This window comes from Opisthocomus hoazin, chromosome Z (assembly GCF_030867145.1).
Source record: "Opisthocomus hoazin isolate bOpiHoa1 chromosome Z, bOpiHoa1.hap1, whole genome shotgun sequence".
In the NCBI taxonomy this organism is placed as follows: Eukaryota; Metazoa; Chordata; class Aves; order Opisthocomiformes; family Opisthocomidae; genus Opisthocomus; species Opisthocomus hoazin.
In genome coordinates, this window is record NC_134454.1 from 68,890,382 (window position 1) to 68,909,865 (window position 19,484).

Here is a 19,484-nt window from a genome sequence, read left to right on the forward strand (position 1 = left end):
TTAAGCTTCACATTTTTAATCATACATATATATAAAATACATATATAAAAATACATATATATTTTCCCGTACATGAATAGAAGAAACCTTTTCTAAAAAAAATAGCAGCAGTTTACATATGTGGGAGAACAGTAGAAGAGATGTTTCCTTAAAAATTCACTCTCTGTACATCCTGTAAACCTGAAGCCATCGGCAATGACATACTATAGTGGTGCCACTGACCAGCTAGGAGTGTGAAGTTGATACCCCAGTATCTCTCAAAAATGTAGAGCAAAAGTTGCAATTACAAAACTGCGTGGAATGTTGGAGATACTGCACCGTAAATGTTTATTACACTATGCATTTCTATAAGAGGTCTGGATTATCACTGAGTGTAATGATACCTCTTTAGTATAAGACTAGATATCTGTTTACTCATGCTATTGAGCTATTTTTCCCACAGAACACTGCCTAAGATAACAACTTGATGTCAATTCATTTTATGTTCTTTCAGTGCTTCTAGAAACATTGCGTTCCGTTTGTCTGAAAGAAAAGAAAAAAAGCAAGAAGAGCCTAGTGACTTCTCTGTAAAAAGTCAAAATTGTATTACAGAGTTATTTGCTCCTTCATTTGCTTGAATTTCCTTAAACACCGTGGTTTGTTTTGATACAGTGATCTACTGCATGGTGCTATATAGTGACCATAAGTGTTTTTGATATTAAGGTATAAATTTAGTCTTTAGTAATCTTGTAAGAAGCTTATTTCTGTGACCTTGTTGTGGTTGGCTGCATTAGCAGGTTTAGTGCAATAGTGAAGGAAGGGCACTAAGAAGGAGGAAAGAGAGGTCATAGTAAGCATGTTTTGTTCAGTTTTCTTTATAAAAAAACAAAAAAACCAGATGTTGTTGTTGTATTATGCATTGTACAAAAACCTTTTTAGAAACTGCATGTGAAAAGAAAACATACCTGGCAATATTAAGTCATTTAGGATGTAATTATAAAAATGCAGCCTACCCTGATTTTATTTGCCAGAAGAGAACTATTGATTTTGGCAATGCTAACATCCAGTATTATCATTCAGATATGTTTGAAGTGGTCTATTAATCACTCAAATTTTAGTGATATCATGATTGTGAAGAAGACTATAGCTTATGATACCCAGAGAGCACCTTACTAACCGTTACTGGAATGGAAACAATTCTATTCCTGTGGAAATTAGATGCTATATTATTGTAATTTAATTATATGGTGTATTCTTTAAAATGCTCAAGAAATAATGTGACTTTTGGCCTGGAAGCAGTGATTTCACCTATGAATCTAATATATTGAAAAGTTATTTCGTGGTGTGAAGAGATTTATTGTCAGTTGGCCCTGTAGTGCATTTGTCAGTGTAACAGAAGAAAAACAGTTCCTCCAAAGGGCAAAATACACCTGCTTACAGTGTATTTATAATTCTTCTGAAGAGTGTGTTTCTCGTAGTACCCTTTACCATGAAAATAGTATGCTTCATCGGATAATTGATGGATAGACATAATTTATCTCTGGGAATTTATTTTTCTATTCCTCTGACCTTTTCCAGTAGAGCCCTGAGTAATCCTGAATTTTTGTTTTGCTCTGAGTGGATACTCAGTTTCTCCTCCATCACCTTTTTTATCAATGAAAATATCTGGGTTAGCTGCATTTCAAAGATCACATGAATTAGAGAATCCTCTGCTTACCAGTGCTGGGAGATCATAGCCACGTTCAGAGATGGTAGAGGAAATGCTGGTGGCCCCGCTGGCATAAACCTCATTTGACCTCAGAGTTGAATTGTAGGCTTTTGTTTGCCTTCAACGCTGCTAACAGTAGGCTGAAACAATTGCATGCAAGAGTTGGGGCTTGAATTAAAAATAAAAATAAAAAAAACCCAAAAACCCAAGCAAAAAAACCCCAAACCAGCAAAACAAACAACAAAAAGACACTGAACCAGAATGACTCCAGGTAGCAGGAAGCTGAGTTCAGTTCTCAAAGTCATTGGTGGTAATTCAGTACGGGCAGTGATGTCTTTGAGAAAAGCTGCCAAGAGGCCTGAAAATTATCTACCAGTCTGAGAAGTACTTCTTAGAGTGGCTGATCTCTCGTAGATGATTAAGCCCTTTCAGAAAAGCTACTTAATGTTATAAATTGATTCTCTTTCGAAACTGTGGGGAAGGAAGACACGTTAAAGAGGGTTAAGAATTAAACAAAGAGGCAATTGAGGGGTTTGTGGACATGTTTTCAATAGCAGTTTTACTCCCTGGTTACCAGCTCCTTACTGTGCTGGGGGGACACACACTGAGGGCCAGAGTGGATTTTGGTTTGGGGTTCTTTCCGTGGGTTTGGGGTTTTTTTCTTCATACTCTTTAACCGTCTGATGCCAGCTGAAACAGATTGTTCAAATATAATCCATATTAAAAATATTTTCAATAGACTGTTAAAGGTTTGGAGGCCTTTGTCTGGGCAGTAGTGAATAATCAGAGCATAGGCTATTTCTGGTCTGCCTTAGTTCTACGGTTCTGTGCTCTTCAGTGGCTGCTATAACTATCCAAAGGTTTACCATAAGAGTTCTCACTTGAATAATGAGATAAGAGCCCTGAATATAGGAGACGTTCATGCAAAGGGCAAGTCTCATGCAGCAGGAAATCCCAGTTATCCCTTCTAGCCTGTGCTCTCAGCCAGCCACATCTCTGCCAAAGCATACCGTAGGAAAAGGACGTTCCCTTACACAGTTACAAGTGCTTCATGATAAGTGCAGGGCACCTCCAGCACAACTGTCCTGCTTCCCCTCAGGGCTATATTTTTTAGGCAATTTTAGAATTAACTTTGCCGATGGCCTTTCTGTGGGATCCTTTTGGAGCCTATATGCCTCGACCATCTCCAAGAAATAAGATGAGATTTCGCTTTTTGAAGTCCTACAGGTATCTCTTCTAATGGCTTACGGTGTAATTGACAGTGATAATAGTTGCAACTATGGATCTTTTTTATTCTTCTATAGGATTATAGTATATAAAAATTTGGAAATATCGTGTATTAATTGTGACTCTCGAGCTTGTGAAGGCTTTACTGAACACGTGTATCAGCAAAATAGTAAGTGTTTCTGTGTGATTAGAAAATATAATGAGTAAGTGACCATGGAATTTTATGCAACTGCACTTCTCAAGCAAATAATAATTTTGAATCTTTTTTGCACTCCAAGTTGGGGAATATGTAAATTAACATTTGTGTAAGTGTTCTTATAAAACCTGATTTTAAATGTTATCAGTACTTGTTATAAGTAAACATATTTAGTTATAAATATGACACACTGATACAGCATACAAAATCTGAATTAATATTTATAGTTGAGGGGCTTTTGCATAAACAGAAAACCATGTTTGTTAAATATTTTTGTGTTCAAAATTTTAGAAGTAAGTATAATCAATGAGGAAGACACGCAGATTCTATTTTTATTTAGCTGTTATTTAATAATAGCAGTAGCAAAGTATGCTTACTGTTAATTATCATACTGCTTTTTGCAATTGAACTAATACTTGTTTTCCAATGTCCTTGCTTTTATCTAATAGATAAAATAAGATGCAATATAAATTCTGAATTACAAAATTCTTAAGATCTTCCAGTTTGTATATAATGCATTGAAGAACTTATTACATATCATCTTAATGATAATTTTTTAATATTAATTGATGCAACGGTCACATTTATTTGTACACGTGTACTGAATGCCCAAGAAGCTAAATGCTTTATGTAGGATTATTGATAGTGAACACTGTCTATGTGAATACTGTAAAAAAAACATGTCTTGGTACAGTCCAACTTCTTTCATTGTTTTCTTTTGCAAAAGTTAGGTTGTTCATACCGAGGGAGCTGGTTTTATGACAAAAAATAATAATAACAGATAAAGGGAACTGGATAGAGAATAAAAAGATGGTATCTATAATAGTTTCTAAAAGTTCAAAACTATATCATATAATTCAACTGAGATTTTCTTAAGGCAATCATCTTGCGGATTTTTTTTGTTAAAGAAGGCTACTCATGTTTCTTTTACAAATTTGTATCAATATTTCAGAATCAAAAAGAAAAATATTTCTAGTAACATATTAATATGGGATCTGACTATTATTATGTAAATATACCTCATTTTCTAATTTTTCAGTTTAACAGGGTGAAAATAGTCTTAGAAGTTGTTTATGAAAATAAAAAGCAAGGAACTCCTGAATGTGAGGTCCAAAGGTGTGAATGGATTTTGTCTTACCATAGAGAAAGTGTTGTATGTTTGTTTTTCAGGAGCTTTAAAGAACTAGCATGAGTTTGAAGATAATTTTATAAAAACTGAGTAATAGCTGAATTATTGAATGTGAGCTATTTTAGTTGTTACTGTTTAACTATGACTGAGAAGAGGATTAAAAATCCTTAATATACATACTGCCGTGTCACTGCCATGGCTCCATTCACACTGTAGGATATATTTAGAAATCTACTACAAAATTTACAGTACTTGGTCCCTATGTAATTTAATAACCTTGTTTATGTCAACTGACAGTTCTGCTCACGTCACTCAGCTATCTGATGTCAAGGGGCTTTAGTTTCTAAAACCGAATACCTGATAGTATCATCCAGGCTTTCCATGATGAACATTATTTAGCAAACCATGCCGTTCTACTTCATAATCTTAATTTAAATTGTGAAGTTAGCTATGATTTTAAAATTCCTTTGATGCATTTTGGGCAAAAAACATATTGTTCTGTGGGATATGCCAAATCTATTAATTAAATGGACCATTATGTTTTAGTTTTTTAGTTTACATATTTCATTTTTGGGAGATTCTGTGAGACATTGGTGCCCCCTTATAGCCAAAAAGTAATTTGAGTTTCGTTGCTGATCGGGAAGTGCTGGGATTTGCATCTTTCAGAAGGTGGTGGAAGAGCCAGGCTAATGCAAGTTTTTCCAGAATAGGAAAAAATATGCCCTGAGACAATGCACTGTTTCTAGGAAGAGCTGGAGTGCAATGCAGTCGCTTAGACCTCCTCCTCCTTTGCTCTTACCATCAAATAAACCATAGCTTAAAGCCTTAGAAAATTGTACTGAACAAAAACCGGAAAGCAGACCCAAAAAAATGGTAGAGATTCACTTATGATTCACTGTACACCAGAGTGCAAGTATTCACAGCATTAGATGTAGAGCCGAGGCCAGGAGTGGGTACTTCACAGACATGGAAACTCAGGAGACCGCCAGACCATTTCACAGTTTCAGTATATTTTTGCAAGCTGGAGGAGGAGGATTGTTTGGTTTTGCGGGGAGGTGTGCCCATCCTGCTCTCTGGCAGATGAACGTTCTTCTAGTCCAATACAAACAAAATATTTGTAAATCTTTATTATGTTACAAGAACTCACAGACAAGCTCACCTCTTTTCCTTCTTTTTCTTTTGTTCTTTTTTTTTTTCTTTCTTTTTAAAGCTTTGAGTCTCTCTAAACTGAAGCACACCTCATTTCCTGAAATGCAGACAGGAATTGTGCTTCCTGCTGCATTTAGCTTTGCTCAGGAAAATACCGCTAGATGTGACTGTAAAAACTGAGTCCTAGCAGTAGCACAGATACACTTTAGAGCCTCCTGAGACCTCTGAAGAACTGATGGAGACAGAAGCTTGCTTCATGACCTCTAAATCCTATCATGGATGGAAGAAGAACTAAAACAACTATCAAAATTTCGTTCACATAAGTGAGATGTGTGAATAAGAACATGTTATACGACACTCAATCTTGCTAAATGCTGAAGACTCACAGCTCCCACTGACTTAATGACAGGTCCTCAGGACCACTTAGAAGATTCTCCAGAGGCAGCAGGATCTGCCCTGGTTGTCTGGCTGGTCATTAAGTGTTTTTTCACAATGAAGGATTTGTGAGTTAACTCAGAGTGAAAATATGCTGAATAAAACCTGTTTGTGGAGAAAATTTTTTAGAGCTTGTAAGCTCCAAAATAAAATCAGTGTTATGGAGAAAGGACACTGGTAATAGTATGCATTAAATAGAATAATCAAAGAATTAATAAGTTTGTTCAATTTTTGTAGTGTCAGAACTACATCTTCGTTTGGTTAGCTATGAAGATGCACTTCCTGAGACAGTAGTCATGAAACATGTCTTCATATGGAAAAGAAAGAAAGTTGCTTTGTTGGTTTATGTGAGGTTCTTTTGTTCCTTCCTCTGCTTTCTTTCTGTTTTTCTTCTGTGGCTGCCATCTGGCATATTTCCCTGGGCTAGAGGAGTGGTCATGTGGCCGAAGCTCCTGCCAACACCGCTTCTGCAGCCAGCTGCTTGTGGCATTCGTACGTAAGAAGGCAGATTCCCTCCTGCCAGATAATTGTACTCCAAGCCCTAAATTCTCAGGAGCTGGGCTGGAAGGTGGAATCACTCTCTCTCAAACAGCAATTTTTAGGAATCCCTTCTCTAAGGGGATTTCTTAATGATGTCAAAGCTTTCTTAGTAAGCAGAGTGTAATATTCTAATTTTTTTTGTTATTATAAGCCTTGTAATCAACTAGGAATAAAACCAGATTAAAGTTTATTATTTTCTTTGTTAGGGATTAGAGTCCCAGCACACTGGAAGTAGTGTGGCTCTTTTTGACTAGTTATTCAGCATTGTCTGGGAAATAAAATATTCGAATGCATAAGCGTGGACTTTTCTAGTGAACATGACGAGTCACACAGTTGATTTCGTATTCAGCTCAGAACTCCTGTAATTCAGAGTATGCCATCTCACTGTTCAAATGTTTTGAGTCTCACTCAGACTTATTTTAGACAAATCTGCATGCCAAAATGTCATCATACCCAATTCAGACATTTGCTTATGTTAATTTGAAATCTTAGGAAAAGTGGCAAAATAGCAAGGCATGTTGCTATTGAGGTGAAGTAGCAGCAGGAACGCAGGTGCAAGGGAATCATGCTTGACTCTTGGTGTTGTTTTGTCAAGACTTAGATTCTTGACAAAACTGCCTAAAGAGTCCCTGATAATGACTAAATATAGTCTCTGGACCATTTCCTAAACCCTCAGGAAGTCAAGTCCCAGAGCGCAGGTCCCCAACAGCAGGAATAAAAGCAGAAGACAAGTAACATATTCAAAAGTTTCAGCTTTTGCATAAATTTCTCAGAAGTAGTTTATCCTCACACAGATGGATTGAGTGAATCTGTCACAGTGGGATAGGTTGAGTCTGTCAGTGTTTCTTATTGCTGCTTTGCACTAGCGTTACCTGAGTGCTTATTGTGTGGCATTTTGTTGTTCTTGCTGCTGCCTTGGAAGTGATTTAGTTAGTGTGAAATAAACAGAAAACTGAAGTGTATCTCTAGGTATTTTATCAACATGTTTTTCTCAATTTATGCTTAAGTAAGTGCTAGCAGGCTAGACTAACGCTAAGCCAGAACCTGTACAAATAACTGTCAGGAAATGTTCTTTATATGCAGTGTGTGAAGTAAATTATGGTGACTAGTATTGCTGTGGTTTACAGTAAATAAATGGCTGGGCTTTTCTCTTTGTGGCTGAAACAATCCCCATACAAAGCTGGCCTTTCAGATTAGGCTGGGAGCAGATGTTACAATCCCTTGGGATGCAGAAAAAAAATTACACCAACCATAAACACTAGGAAATACAAGGTCTGATTTACAAATTTAAGATGTTCATGGATAGTTATGTTAATGTCAGGACTATCTGACTTGCAATTCCCTGATGTATAGCAAATTCTAGGAGCGCTATAAATAGATCTATCATTCAATCTGATACCGAATACATCAGGAACAAGCTGACGCTGGTTCAGCATGTACCATGTCAAAATGTTGTAATTAATTTCTGGATACTGCATTAAACAAAAAGAAAAGTGGCATGGGGGTAACCTACCAATGTTTATTTTATGCCACTGTAGAAGATGTTTATGTCCATTGTGGATCTGAATAGTTTTTTTTATTGCAAATGAAATTGGAAAACTGGAATTTGTTATTTGAGCTAGTAAATACAATTTATTTCTGAGCCCCAGAAACCACTAATATTTACAGGTCATTTTGTGTTTCAGTTGTCTCTATGAAAACTGTATGTGAGTGTTAACTGAAAGCTTCTGCAATATGCTAACAGGTAATTTAGGCTCTAATGCGCCTTTCTTCATGAGGAAAAAAAGGAAATGATGAGGATAAAAAAAAAAAGAGACCCCAGCCCACCTGGCAGGGTCCAGCACACACACCAGTCTGTTGTCCTTAGCCGTAGAATCATTGTTATATTTCATTGCCAGGGTGGTCCATGCTAGCTGATACAGTTCCTGGTCTGTGGCAGCAGCCAGCAGCAAACATTTGAGAGAGAACAGTGAGAAACTTGGTGATTCCAGTATGGTCTTCCCTGAGAGAGAATATCCTCAATATCGTCCTTACGTATGAGTACTCCAGAACTCTCCTTGCTGTGTGTATTGCTTAGTCTAAGACTGGGTGTTTATTCACACCAAATTTTGATAATTTTTTAATAAAAAGGTTGCTGAATTTTTGGCTTCTGCAGTGTTTTTTGACAGTCAGTTCCACAACTCTCTGTGATGTGCAGGGGTTTCTTCATTCTGTTGTCATCTTTTGCCTTGGAATGTTTTAAGTGGTATTGCGACCTTATGTTGCTAAAGGGTTAGTTGTTGTTTTATGAATTTGTAGACCACTCTTGCTCATCAGCTTTCTAAGTAATCTGTATTTTCACTGCCTCTTTTCACATAGAAAAATTTTGTATCCATATCTTTCTTGTTGCCGATCTCTGAACCTCTCCTCCTACTGCAGTGTTCCTTCTAATGCAGAGTGACTAGAAAGTAACCCCAGGGATTCTGATGAGGACACATGGTCTAGATAAATTATAATATTCCTATTTTAATAGAAATACAATTTTAATGGCGTTTCTATTATAACATGTCCATTATTACCCTCTGTCTCATTTCTGATATAGTTTAGCAGATTTGCCGATGAACGAATTTTGAGTCCTGAGCAATAACTTCCCATTCTATTAGATCTTTGGTAGTGTCTGTACTGGCCAGACTAGCTATCCTGTGTTTCTAACCCTGTTGGAACAGTCTCCCTTCCATTACCACATACTTTTGTTTCATGTCTGCCCATTCTCTTTCCTCTGAGAGAAGCTTACAAGGACACAGTATTGAATGAAGGCAACAGGGTTCATTGCAGGAGGTAAAATTTCAATCTCACTGGAAATTTTGCGTTTCTGAAAGAAACAAATCCCTTATGGTAAATAGCCAGTTTTACACAATTTCTATGGGAAGGACTTTTTTTTTAAGATAATGAAATATAAAATGTGATTTAGATTTTTTTATAGCCTCTCTTCTTCAGGATTCCTGACTTGTTAGGAGGTTAGAAAGTCCTTCAGGCACGTTGCCAGAATCCAGGCAACTGCAGAAAAATTAGGGGTCTCAACAGTAGGAGGAGACAGGTGCTTCCCATTAACATACTCATAAAGTTGGTCATTCTCTACATGTATAATGTGTATACAGTATCCACATACACACATGTGCCTGTCTATAGATATCCTATATTAAAGTGAGCAAACTGCCAGAAGTTTACCAGGAAGAAGCTGAATACACAGTACTCACTTTATTGTTTGTCCACGTGAACTCGGTTTTCCTATATTTATTTTACCTTTGCAACGTTTCCAGTCAATACTCATCTCTTTAGTGGCTTAGCTTTTACAGGCTTTGGAAAAAAAAAATTCTGTTGAAGTTGTAAAAGCAAAATGACACAGCAGAACAAACAACAGCAAAGCCTAACCCAAGTAGGATCAGATAAACCCCTGTTAACACTGGCTGAAGTTATTCAGCTAGTGAAGAAAGCTAAAATGGAAGAAAACAAAACTACTTTAATGGGATATAATTGCCTCCAGATGGAGAATGGGAGGCCTCATATTTTCTTGGTTATAGCAGATGTAGGTGAAACAAAAAGCTGAATATAAGAAAGAAAACCACAAAATAACTCCAGCTCGAGCTACATATGTATTACTCTGATATACACTCTGAGTGACCCTGTGAATCCGACCTAATCTGCAGTTGCTGGGAAGCAAGCCATACGAGATATTTCAGTGTTCCCATGACATTTCATCTGGTGGCACCTTTTCCTTCCCCAACCTCTTTGCAGACATGACTACGCACCTGCAGCCCTTGTTAGAAGCTGCTACAGAAGTACTAGCACCAAACAAAAGCACTTGTGGTTGTCCGCAAATGTGGACACTATTCAATGACTTTCTTTCTGCTTGCTTCATCAGGAATTGTATTTGGTCCACATCAGATCTGCCATGAGAAGCCTCTCACTCACAGAGAAAACACAGGGAGTTCATGTTCCATGGGAAAGTTTGCCAGTTTCTTAAATGATGCCTTCTCCACTTCTGCATGACCATTTTAGGTGTACAGAGCACAAGGAGGGTTACTGGCTGGCTAAAGCTTTCATCCCTTCCACAGGGGAGTGTGAGCCTAGGGAACAGTACATCAGGGTTGGTTGTTTTGCTTTGTGTTCCCCCCCCCAAAATTAGAAACACTCTAGTCTCTTCTGTTCAATTTAAAGTTCTCTCTTCCTTCTGATAAACAGAAATGTGGCAATATGTGGAACTCATAATTGCCAATTAAAATATTGCAGATGGAGCAGGATCTGCTGCTTGGACAGCTCTGGTGTAAGGCTACTATGCAAATGATGCAGTTTTTACCTTAATTCGTACGACATTAGTAGGTGTAGATATTTTCTTATGTTTACTTGGTTTTCCTAAATGTGTGAAACATGTTTCAACTTCTAGGTAACCATCCAATTGCATAATTTTTCCTCGCTTCTTGCTCCTCTTACTCATAAAATAAAAAGACAATGGAAATGCAGTCATGCAAACATTAAATGGGAAAAGCAGAGCAGTCAGCTGTTTTAAGCAACAAAGTTCATCTGGTTTATATCATGCTTTGGAAGCCAAGCCAAATGTTTCAGCATCATTTGCACTCCACTGAACCAGTGACAAAACAGTCAGAAAATTGATAATTTGAAAACTGTAAAATAGTAGAAGTAAAATCCACTGAATTATGTTTTTTCTGGTGGCAGAGGAGAAAATCAAATTAAATTTCTTTTAAATGTTGTACAAGGAAAACACTCCCATGAATTTGCTGTGAAATATCTCAGAGTGCTGAGTTCCTGAACAGAAGCATCATTGGCATCTGAGACATGAAATTTACATTATACTAGCATGTGTGGTTTATCATGTCAGCCTTCTGAAACAATATATTGATTTTTGCAGATATTTTTCTATTGTAAATGGAAAGAAAAAAAGAAGACATTCATATAATTTCTTAAAATTAATCCCAGCTTCCAGATGGTTCCCTTAATGAGGGAATCATGCAGTCTTAACGAGCGTGTAAGTTGCAAACTGTATTTGTTCCATGTGTCCTCTTGGCCACAGTCTCTGTTTCAGCTCTCCAGCATGACACAGTGCAGTGTATATTGGAACATGGCATATTTTGGGGCTTACCCAGATTTGGCATAAAAATACATGTAGTTCTGTTTGCTGATAAACTCTGCTCAGCATCATAGAAAACCAAAGGAATTGTAGCCAGAGTGGTTTTACAGTGAAAACACAAGGACATTTTAACGCCAAAATAATGCTTACTGTTTATAGATAAGAATACTAATGATGTAACACAGATGGTATGCTAATTTATACTTGGGGCCAGTAACAAAATGTAGTGTGATCTCATTAAAAATCCATTTCAAGATACAGACAAAATTTCATCCTCACATGCAGAGAAGCAGATACCTCTGTGATCCACCAAGGGCTTAAGTTCTGCTGTCACAGTTCTTCCTGCTTGGCTATCCCTGCTAGGATATCATGAAAGGATATAAAATTTTAGTCATGCTGTGCACACTTTTCAGTTTGGACTCCTAAATACACCAATTATTAGCTGATGAATCCATACAAAATTTGAATAGAAATATGTAGTAATCCAGGTAGTGTGTGTTAAACACTTAATCGTACCATGATATCCATGCTGAACATCAAAACTGTATGTTTCTGTAAATATCCATGTGAAAGCTCTTTTCGAGGTAGCTTGATGCTGTCAGAAAGTGCTAGCTGGACTGGTTTTAGTGAGTGCTGTGTGAGGGCCCTGATTTTTCCTTTGTTGCATCTAAATAGTGAATAAAAGAACCTGGGAATCCTTCCAGTTGGTGAAACGGGACTAGCTGACGTAACAAGACCAGTGTCATTACGCTAATCTCTCCTTCTCCCCAGAGCAGAAATGCTCATCTGGAGAGGTCCTTGGTCCAGGACTCGGATGGTCCATGGTAACCTCCAAACCAAGAAGGGTTTACTCCCTTTCTGCTCCATTAAAATGAACTGATCACAGTTTTCTACTGGACTATATTATATTCTTTACAGTACTGTCAGCTCTAACTGTTTTTAATTATGCCTTGGAGAATCACAAGAGTTTGTTTAAAAAGTCTTTTCTTTTTCTTTTGTCTTTGAGTGGTTAAATCTAAAAGGGTATCCCAAAACCAGAAAAAACAGGAGCTTTTTCAAGATGCGGTTTCTGATTTCAATCTAATACCTGGACTCTAGGAGTTTTAAGGTAAATACCTTAGTCTGTGAGACTGGAAATTACATTTCAGAAGGTGGCAAGGCAGGAAAATGTGCCTTCAACAGTCACACCCTGAAGACATTATTGATTTAAAATTCTACTTTTCACAGCACAGCGAGTGGAAGTGTGACCCAGACTGCTCCTCACGATGCCCTATTCATTCCTCTTGAGTTCAAAGTAGAAAGTTGTTATGTTTTAGTGTAAGGTATTCACCCAGGCTGCTATTAGCATGCAAAACTCACCAGCCTCTTCTCTGATACTCTTTCAGGATGTAGATTTCCCAGCTGTGTAGTGGAACTGTTGTAAGATGCAAAGAAAGCAGCAGACAATCCTGGAAAAGCTGTGCTCGCTTTCCACTGAGAGAGACATTTGCTTAATTTGCACTCTCTTCACCCTTTCAAAGGAACAGTTGATCTTTGACCAAGAAGATGTTTCATAATTTGGACCATTCATTTTCAATTAATTTGTTGTTTTGACTATAGTTTATAATAGCTAATGTAAGTTTAAAAGAAGAAGGATAAAAAGCAGTCAGAGAACGTCAGTGAAGATTATTTATTACAGCGCAGGACTGTCTGACTGAGGTGCAGTTTGCCAGCTTCTTAACTTTGATAAAGAGAAATAAATGGATGTTATTAGCAATTTTTTGTAAATGTTATCTCATACGATACTTCTAAATGGTTTAGATAACATTTCCTTTTGGTACAATTTTTTTTTTTTTTATCCTGGAACATTGAATTCACCGCTAAATGTCATACACTCTGTTACTATAAAAGGATAAGAGTAAAACTGCTTCCAAGTACACACTGTTTCAGTAAGACATAAGCTTGTTCATACCAGCTCTTTGGGTTTACAGACAGAGTCATTTCACCTCAAAACAGCTGCTTTAGGAGTTACGGTAATAATGTAAAGCAGTCTATAAAGCAGTTTGTGGTAACAGTGTAAAGCATTCTTACCTGCATTTGAAGTCCTGCAGCTCTTAACTTGGGTGCAGCAGCATCATTTTTGCATTTATACTGAATAGCATAGGAAACTAAAGAATGAGTATACTGTTAGAAAGACATTATGGCTGTACATACTTCAGGAGGGGGAATTTTTTCTTTAATACATTTTACATCTGTAGTTTAGGAACATTTTTATGTATAATCTAAATAATTGATTTTCATTATAGCTGTTGTCTATTCTTGTTCTGTAATTAAAGTCATTGCAGAATTTCTGCCATGTTTATTGAATTTATTTCTGGCTAACAAATTGCCTGCTTTAGTTACCTCTTTCTGTTTGTTGTGTCACTAAGTATATGTACTGGCACTACAATTTTATTTACCGTTAGTACAGTAACACTTTGTTTATAGCACATTTATGAAAAAAAATTTTATTTTCATACTTGGCAGGAAGATAAAATGTTGACTTTGTTTTGTGTATTTCTAACAATCTAGTGATTTGCTTAGGCTTTGTCAATATCTCTTTAAGCTAAAATTCAGAATAGTTTGATACTACTTTTCATCTACAAATGTTGGGTTGCACAGTAACATTGTAATACCTGTGAACTGAGAGATGTAAATTAACAAATGGGTACCTGCAGAAAATTCAGAGAAGTCACAGAATTAACTTTTACAGCTTTAATATCCAGCTTTGATTTGGCTATATGGCAGAAAAGTATAGGGCAAAGAGTGGAAAGGAGAGAAGGAAGAACTGTTGGGGGGGAAAAGCATGCAAATGAAAGAGGTCATGTACTACAGTAACATACAACCACTGTCAAAGGAGTCAGTGGCAGAATCTGCATCATACTGCTGCAGCTCGATTCTTTTAGTTCTCTTTTGCAGGGCTAAAATTGTTTCCCAGCTGCTTAGAGCCTTTTGATCTGTAATACCTGTCTTTAACAAAACAAGATTTGCAGGTCCTTAGGAAAGGGGGGGTTCGTAGAGGTGACTGTCTGCCCCACTGAGTTACCTGCATGGATATACCTTACTGAGTTCAAGAGATTGAGATATATATTCCCCTTCCCTTAATATAAATTAATCTATTATAATTACTTATATAATAAATAACCAATAATTTCTGTAATGGCCAGGCATAGGTCAGAGCCATTCCAGGTTACCAGGAACAACCAGCACCTTGATGCAGATTTCGATTAGAGTCATAAAACAACTTCATTACAGTTTTCAAAGCAAAATTTTATGGCAAATCACTAGCTGTTTTGTAGACAAAAGTGGCAGGCCAGTGGTGCTGCCATGCAGAGTTCTTCTGAGCCTCAGACCATATTCATAAAATTTTTACATTGTTGTTGATCAGCGCTGTATCTCTCACATCCACTGTAATTGCAGAAGCATTTATTTAATTCCTTTTTCACAGCAACACTACCATGGTGAATTTAGTATAAATACAAAACTTGTACTTAATTTTTCCTCTCCAAAAACGAAAAATTCTGGAAGCCCAGTTAAACTAGGCAATGCAGTGCATCTGTAGGACACTGTTCAATGTTGAATATTCCTGATCCTACTATACAGAAACCAAAGATACTATAAAAACAACCATACATTTTACTTGTAATTTTGTATGCACTAAAGTTCATGCACAGTCTTCTGTAGGACCCTGCTGTTATTGTCCAGTGTGTTAGACAGACCAAAGTACAGGGAAAAAATTTCAGGAATTGGCTCTTCGGCATCTGTTTGATTTGGTTCAACTTTAAGACTTGCATGTTTTGTGAGATTTTTGATATATAAAGTAGTCAAAAATTACAAAATGGTGCTCAGAAAAAAAATGCTGAGATAGTTCAGCTTCTTGCTAATTATACCAGCACATTTACAGGGAAAAATGCTTTCCAAGATCCATGTGAAACCATGCTAACTGAACGGAACTGAACCTACCTTGTTGAGGTGACTGTTAGGAAAGTGACATACCATGATAAATAACTCAGATTGATTAAACCCAAGGAAAATACCTGGACTGTGAGAAGTTTTGAGAATCATGTAGCATGAAATTCAAATGGATAACACAGGAGTATGGATGTCTTAATATTTCAAATTTTTATATGTTGGGAGAGAAAAGTGACAGCAGAACACACATGAAAAAAGATATGCTCCTGAGAGGTGAAGAGGGTCTCCAGTTGCTCATTCAAATACAAACTTGGTTAATGAAGCTGCAAATGCTTTAGCTCATTCTTGGTTATTTATTTTATTTTTTTGTTGGTGATAGTTATCATATTTTTTTAAAAAAAACATAGGGCCATATTTATTAGGTGAGGTTTCTATCTTACTCTTCCTACAAAATGACTTTTAAAAAAGTACCATAATATGTCATTGATGGTGCTTTTTTCTTTACCAATGTAAATAAACACTCAGTTTACGTGGGTTTTTTCTGTGCTTTATTTTTTCCTGTAACACAGACATGGTGTTTGCTGAAGTTATAATGCAAAATGAGGCAGGAAAGTGTTATTAGCAATCATCAACTTCAATATATAAATAATTGCAACAGAGAAAAAATCAGTGTGTGTATCTAAAATCTGTCATGTACACTAAATGTATTGAGCAGTTTGTATCTGAACACTTCGTGTACAGGTATGTGTGCTGTAGCAGGGCTTACTCCTTCAGGAATAATGGCCCATCAGCTGAGCCTGAAAGGGGCCCTGAACTGATTTCAGATACTGGTAAGAAAATAAACAACGGGGCAGCACTGAGATCTGAAGTCTAGACTGAAGATAAGTAAAGTATGTTCTGTAAGGTCTTATTTTGAAATGCCTTTTTTCTTTTTTGACAGTAGTAGTCGCTGTTTATGATACGTGTCGTGTTTTCCACTTCCCAGAAAACAGGTTACTTTTTGGAGTGCTGTACCTACCAAGCTGCTCCAGGTTATCTAAAAGGTTTGTGTTAAAAAAGCTGAAGTGGCATAACTTTGAATGTGGTGTTTTCATGTATATTCAGATTTAAACCACAGATTCATGTCTACACCACAGATTAGAATTACTGAAGTTCTATCAGTTGCATATATCTGCGGATAAATCCCTGCAGGAGAGAAAGACTCAAGTTATTACTATCTTTTTAAATACTACGTATTACAAGAGATAAAAGATCAAATAACTTCCATATTCAAACTAAAACGGGGCCAAAACCAGGATATGTAAAGGATGAAAGATGACTGTATTGTAGGAGAGGCCTTAAGGTTTTTTAGAGTAGTGATGTAACTATTCTGATGTTCAATGGCTTTTCTTCATTGAAATTTTGGTTGCTGAGAACTGTATGTCAGGGAAATAACTCACGTTTTTCTAAAGCTCCAGTGCATTTTTTTCTTACTCTTTTCTGTAACAGTCTGTTAACCACCTCTCCATCTTAGAATACTAAGCTGAAACAGACTTATTTTAAATGGCATTCTCAGAAAAAAAAGCAAAACCAGAAGGATTTGCCTGAGCTATAAAGGCAAAACTCTTAGGGCCACAAGCAGAGTTTTAATGTTTTCAAATATTAAGAAAGCCAACACATGTCCAAAGCCACCACAATCAGTATCTTTCAGAACAGAAATATCAAAGTCCATGGATCCTACATCTGCTCCTCATCACCGTAATATACTCTATCTCATGGAAGGAATATCGTCATAGAAACTTTGCGAGTCAAACTACAAAGTTCTGCATTCTAGAATCATGTTTCTGGAGCAATGGAGGAAGGTCAGAAACGACATCAGCCACGTTATATCTCATCCCAAAGTGTGACACAAAGAGGACACCTAACAATATCTTCAAAAGGCAAGCCTAGCAATTAAAAGTTGTTATTTTACCGGACATTAAAATTAATAGAATCCACAGAGACACTGGGTTTTTTTTTATCTTTTCCCCATCCTCCTGCTGGCCACCTTCTATTCTACAGATGCTGTTTCTCTCTTTTTGCTTTCTATGGATCTGCTATTTGTTCCCTTTCCAGCATCTCTTTCTTCTTCACAGGTACTGCATTTTTTTTTCTTAGGCCTAATTAATGAACAGAATTAGATTAAACTAAGAACACACTTGGTTCTAATTCACATTAGTCTTTTGTTTACTGCTTCTTAGATCTAGATGAAAGGATCATGTAAACAAACTTTGTTCCTTTTTCTAGGACCATCAGCTCATTTTTTGAAAGACATCTTCTGCAAATCTGACTTGTCTAGAAATATCTTGCATTGGTTATGAACTTACAGAATTAATACGTTTAAACTCTGATTTTTAGTACTACAGATTTCATTGTCAGTATCTACATTTTTTAAAACTTAGACTCAGATCCTAGAAGACTAGTCTCAGATTTTGCCCTGCTTTATTTCAAAAAGCAAGACAAACCTTCTCTGACATCCTTGTTCTTTGAGAAGGCAAGAGCAGACATTGTTTTGGTACAAACAGCTGCTGGCCCACGTTTTGGAAATACAGAGTCATCCCTAACAAGGTTGTGAATGAGTAGACCTGAAGGTACTCCGTGCGTTTCTGGGAGCACAGCCTCCTCCCTGAGACCTCTGCAGCCTTGCACACCTCTGTGTTGGGCAAGGAGCCACAGATGCTACTGCTTCACTCACTGGGACTGTGCATGCAGGGTGTCCTATATTTAAAAAATATGCATACCCTCAGACATGAATCCTTTATGAACTGCAAAGCTGAGAACTGCAATCATCATTTTAGTAGGTGTGGCTTTTAAATGGGTTTCTAGTTTACTTGAGTTAAAATTAGGTTTTTCTGTTTCTAGGTTATTCTCTTTCTCTAGGCAGTTGAATATTAAAGATCAGAAAGATTCTTGAGTCTTTATTTTCCTTAGGTGTCTTTTTGAGACAGAATATTGGCAGAATTAGTGGTTGTTATAATCTCCTTCTGTGTAAGCCTTTTCAGAAGAAAGATTTCTGCCCAGAGCTTTCTCTAAGATGATGACTTTTTGAACCATCTGGCCAAGGGTCATAAAGCAAGTAATCAGCAGAGGGCTTCAGTGGGGAAACTGCTATTGCTAGAGGAAAAAACAGCACAGATGCAAACCATGTGTTAGGAGAACTTCAGTGCACTGTTTGGAGGACTTTCTTTCAGCAAGAAAGACTGGGATAACTAAGCTTCAAGTGTTCATAGAATTATTGAATTCATTAACAATGTTAAATAAAATTTAAAATAAACATTTAAGAAGTCATGTTTTTTCAGCTGCAATCAGCACAATGTGTATTAGATTGAGAACGTTTTAGGCAAAACATCCTAGTAGTTCATCCTTATCTTTGCAAGAATGACATGCTAACTGAGAAATGGTTTATATGCCAAGACCTATTTTTCAGTTGTAAAAGGCAAAAGTGAATCATCTGTTTGTGTTCTTGTCCAAAATAACAGGACACAATGGAGAGAAACAAAAGGGCAAAAAAATCTCAGCCAGTTTTTCTCTTCTTAAATGTCACCTTATCTGGGTGTTGATCAGCTGGACATGACTTTGCAGGACTGAATTTATTTACATACATAGAAGTTGCTTAAACGGCAAAATGAAATTTCAATATATTATAACTTCATATTCCAGAGACAGAAATGTGCCTCTTGCTGTGATTTGTAAAACTGCCAGCATGTTTTGAACGCTAGCTCAGGTTAGAGAATAGTTATGAAGTATGTGTCTATGAGCATGGAACATTTTAAAAGGTATTATTATAGTCAGTTTTTAATGTCAGCAGTAGTCTTTAACAGTGTTTGCAGTATCAAATATAACGTAGTTTTCTGAATTGTTCAAATTGTGTATGAATTTCAAAGAAAAAAACTTTACTATTGAAATATTTGATGATCTAAATCTTTATGAAATTTTCTATAAATGAACCAATGATTTTCATGTAAACTGTGATGTATTCTTGGGGAAGGTTCTTTTTTTTTTAGTAGATTTGTAGGTAATTTAAGGTGGGAATTAAAAGAGAATAAGA

The 19,484-nt window shown here is 36.6% G+C and overlaps 1 protein-coding gene across 5 annotated transcripts in view; it reads left to right on the top strand.

Moving 5' to 3' along the window:
* The window catches only part of PDE4D (phosphodiesterase 4D), a 436,095-nt gene that overhangs the window by 236,849 nt on the left and 179,762 nt on the right, over positions 1–19,484 (top strand). Inside the window, exon 1 of one of the 5 annotated variants that reach the window (XM_075447150.1) lies at positions 2,787–2,914. The exons of the other annotated variants lie outside the window; for them this stretch is intronic. Coding sequence (XP_075303265.1) covers positions 2,826–2,914 — 89 coding nt within the window. The 5' untranslated portion in view covers positions 2,787–2,825. Of the gene's footprint in view, positions 1–2,786; positions 2,915–19,484 lie in introns of those variants that run through there. 5 annotated transcript variants of the gene reach the window in all.